General features: G+C 34.1%; 1 protein-coding gene across 3 annotated transcripts in view; it reads left to right on the forward strand.

Moving 5' to 3' along the window:
• The window catches only part of LOC112525287 (cytochrome P450 CYP72A219-like), an 18,929-nt gene extending 15,338 nt beyond the window's left edge, over positions 1-3,591 (forward strand). Inside the window, exons 2-6 of one of the 3 annotated variants that reach the window (XM_025135355.1) lie at positions 895-1,035; positions 2,003-2,223; positions 2,313-2,557; positions 2,685-3,069; positions 3,166-3,591. In XM_025135355.1, the coding sequence (XP_024991123.1) occupies positions 895-1,035; positions 2,003-2,223; positions 2,313-2,557; positions 2,685-3,069; positions 3,166-3,591 (1,418 nt within the window). Of the gene's footprint in view, positions 1-757; positions 1,036-2,002; positions 2,224-2,312; positions 2,558-2,684; positions 3,070-3,165 lie in introns of all 3 variants that reach the window. The other 2 variants (XM_025135354.1, XM_025135353.1) reach the window with 2 other exon arrangements.

Consider the following 3,591-nt stretch of genomic DNA (forward strand, 5'->3'; position numbering starts at 1 on the left):
GCTGATGTGATTTCACGTACAGCTTTCGGTAGTAGGGGGAGAAGACGAGAAGACGGTGATGATTTGGGAAAGGAGGGCATAGTTGGAAAAATGAACCTCTTAATGGTTTAGTGAGGTATAGGATGCWAAATGGTTAAGAGCCAATTGTCACCATTAAGAGGTTCTATTTTTTTTGCCAAACAGCCTCTGCCTCTTAGCGATTAAGACGCTGCCTCTTAATGTCACCATTAAGAGGCAAACAAACAGCCCCTTAGTAACAATACTCAGTGTCGGATCTAAATTTGTTTAAATGTATGCATCTTTAAGGTGAATCAAAAATCCGAAAAATCATGGTTTGAATTAGGGGAAAGTCAACACGGTGACCTAGGAAAAAGTCAATTGTATTGCTTTGAGAAATAAAATATATTTTTTTTAATGCAATCGACCTTAAATATTTATAAGAAATATATGTTGTCTTTCAGACAGCTAAATTTCTTTCTCCTGCAATACTCAAATAAACAGAAGCTCGAAATCCCGCTCAAACTCCTAATAATTCCACCCTTATAGCATTCATGTTCTTTAAAACAAAGACAGATACCTAAATTTCTCCTCCTTATTAATGTGTAGGACTTGCCATGAATACAATAAAAAACATAGGGTGCATAACCATTAACCACTCAAACGTTAGGGTTACAAAAGAAAAATTATCGTTCAATAAGTACTCTCATTCTCTGATCATCATCACAAGTTCACAAAATTAGCTCACATTTTTTTCTAGAGCCATGGAGGAAACGCCAGTTATTTATGTTATTGGAGTAGCAGCGATCTTGACGTTATATGTATGGACGATTTTGAATTTCTTGTGGTTTAAACCGAAAAAGATGGAGAAGTTTCTAAGAGATCAAGGATTGAAAGGATCCCATTATCGATTTATGGTCGGAGATTTGAAACAGTTGGAGAAGATGACAAAAGAAGCCAAATCTAAACCTATGAGTCTAAATCATGATATCGCACCTCGTGTATTGACCTTCTTCCATAAATCCATCATTACTCACGGTATGTATATGTGAAACAGAGGTTCTCGATTTCTATACATATGTGACCCAAAAGTGGAAAATGTTTTGTACATTGGTTTGACAGTCGTTTCCGGTTTAGAGCATCTCCAACCAAAGGACTACATCATATGTTAAAAATGTTTAAATGTTTTAATAAATTCTTTTACAGGACTTGGATTTATAGAGTCAAACAAGTGTGTGTCATACGTAAAATTGTTAGAACAAATTGATAAATTGTTATTGGGCATTATAATAAGTTTTTTAGTGTATTTTTAAAAATAAAACGCCATATTGAAATTTTTATGCAATTATTTGCAAAAATATCTTATAAAAATATATGTTCCCGATACCTATGCAAGATGTCGTATAAAAAAGTCAATTGTTAGGTCGCCCATTGTCAAATTATTGTAAGAATTTTTCAAAAGATGCATAATTCTTTTGTTCTGTAAAATTAAATCTTATAAAACAATTTATTAAGACATACAGACATATTTAACGTTATATGAAACTGAATATGTTGTAGTGTATATTTATAATTTATCCAAAACAAAGATGAAAGAATCAAAATTTACAAAAATAAAAATTATAATCCAAAAGCTTTTCTGCTTTGAAGATTTAAGCATCAACTATGGTATTAAAATATTTGTTTTGACGAAAATAAATGTGCATATTTCTATTTACGTTTGTCTTAAAATAAATGTCATTTTTCAAAAATAGAGTTATAATTCACTAAATTTCCTATTATACTCTTAATTACTTAAGAGGCATAAATATCACTACAAAACAAAGAGGATTTACCGACGAGTTTTTCCACCCGTAATTTCTGACGAATTTACAGCAGATCACCGACGGATTGACCATCACCAACGGATTACTAACCAAAATCCATTGGTGATTGAAAATCCGTTGGTGACGGTAATCCTGATCACTGGCCACATTTAGCTCATTSATTCCTAGTCTTAATACAGGTAAGACTTGTTTTACATGGATGGGGACAAGGCCTATGGTGCACATTTCTRAACCCACCATGATACGAGAGGTCTTCTCTAATTATCATCAATTTCAAAAGCCAAGGGGAGGAAACCCATCAATAAAGTTGCTAACAACRGGCTTAATCGACGTTGAGGAAGATCAATGGGTTAAACATAGAAAAATCATCAATCCCGCTTTCAATGTTGAAAAGCTCAAGGTTTTGTTACCTTTTTGCTCTTTATTTCATGTAACTTTATTTGTCTAAAAACATCGTTTGGATACATTTAATTGTATTTTCCTTGTCAGCATATGGTACCTGCATTTTATGTGAGTTGCAGCGAGATGATTCAAAAATGGGAAGAAATGGTAACAAAAGAAAGCTCGCGTGAAGTGAATGTATGGCCTCATCTACAAACATTTACAGCTGATGTGATTTCACGTACAGCTTTCGGTAGTAGTTTTGAGGAAGGGAGAAAGATATTTGAGCTTCAAAGAGAACTAAAGCAGATGATTATCATAGCTGAAATGTCAATTTACATTCCAGGATCAAGGTGAATTTCTTTCTAAATAATATGTTTAAATTCAAAAAAAAGAACAATGAAATGCAAAGCGTAAAATTTTAACTCCAATGTATCATTATTTTTGGGTATTTTAAGCTAATAGAATATGATTTAACAGATTTTTGCCRACAAAAAGCAACAATAGAATGAAACAGATTGACCAGGAAGTGAAGGCTATGATAAAGAGTATAATCGATAAACGAGTTGTTGCTATGAAGGCCGGGAAAAGTATCAATGATGACCTCCTGGGCATTCTTTTGGATTCCAATTACGCAGAAATTAAACAAGAAGGAAATAGCAATTTTGGCTTAAGCATTCAGGAAATCATTCAAGAATGCAAACTTTTCTACTTTGCGGGCCAGGAGACCACCGCAAATATGCTTGTTTGGACTATGATTTTACTAGGTCAATACAAGGAGTGGCAGACACGTGCTAGAGAGGAAGTTTTGCAAGTCATTGGAGAGAAAAGACCAGATATTGATGGGTTGAATCACCTAAAAGTTGTAAGTTTTTTAATACTTAGAGATTTACCAATGCTATCTTCTTATTGAGCATGTCAAAATCCATATTTATTTTGTGTCTTAATTATTCATTTGCAGGTTAACATGATCTTCAATGAGGTTCTTAGACTATATCTGCCAGCAGTACTACTAAGACGATTTGTACATGAAGAAACAAAATTAAAAAATTTAATCTTGCCGGCGGGAACCCTCATCCAACTAAACTCATTGCTTTTACACCACGACCAAGATTTATGGGGTGAAGATGTGAAYGAGTTCAAGCCYGAAAGATTTTCCRAAGGTGTGTTAAAGGCGACCAAGGGGCAAGCGTCATACGTCCCATTTGGAGGTGGCCCACGTATATGCGTCGGACAAAATTTTGCTATGTTAGAAGCAAAAATGGCGCTTACAATGATTCTACAACGCTTCTCTTTTGATCTATCTCCGTCGTATTCACATGCTCCRTACGCTATAATTACTTTAAAACCTCAATTTGGCGCTCACTTGATTTTACAGAAACTTTAG

Source organism: Cynara cardunculus (genome assembly GCF_001531365.2).
Source record: "Cynara cardunculus var. scolymus isolate 2C chromosome LG 13, CcrdV1, whole genome shotgun sequence".
NCBI lineage: Eukaryota > Viridiplantae > Streptophyta > Magnoliopsida > Asterales > Asteraceae > Cynara > Cynara cardunculus.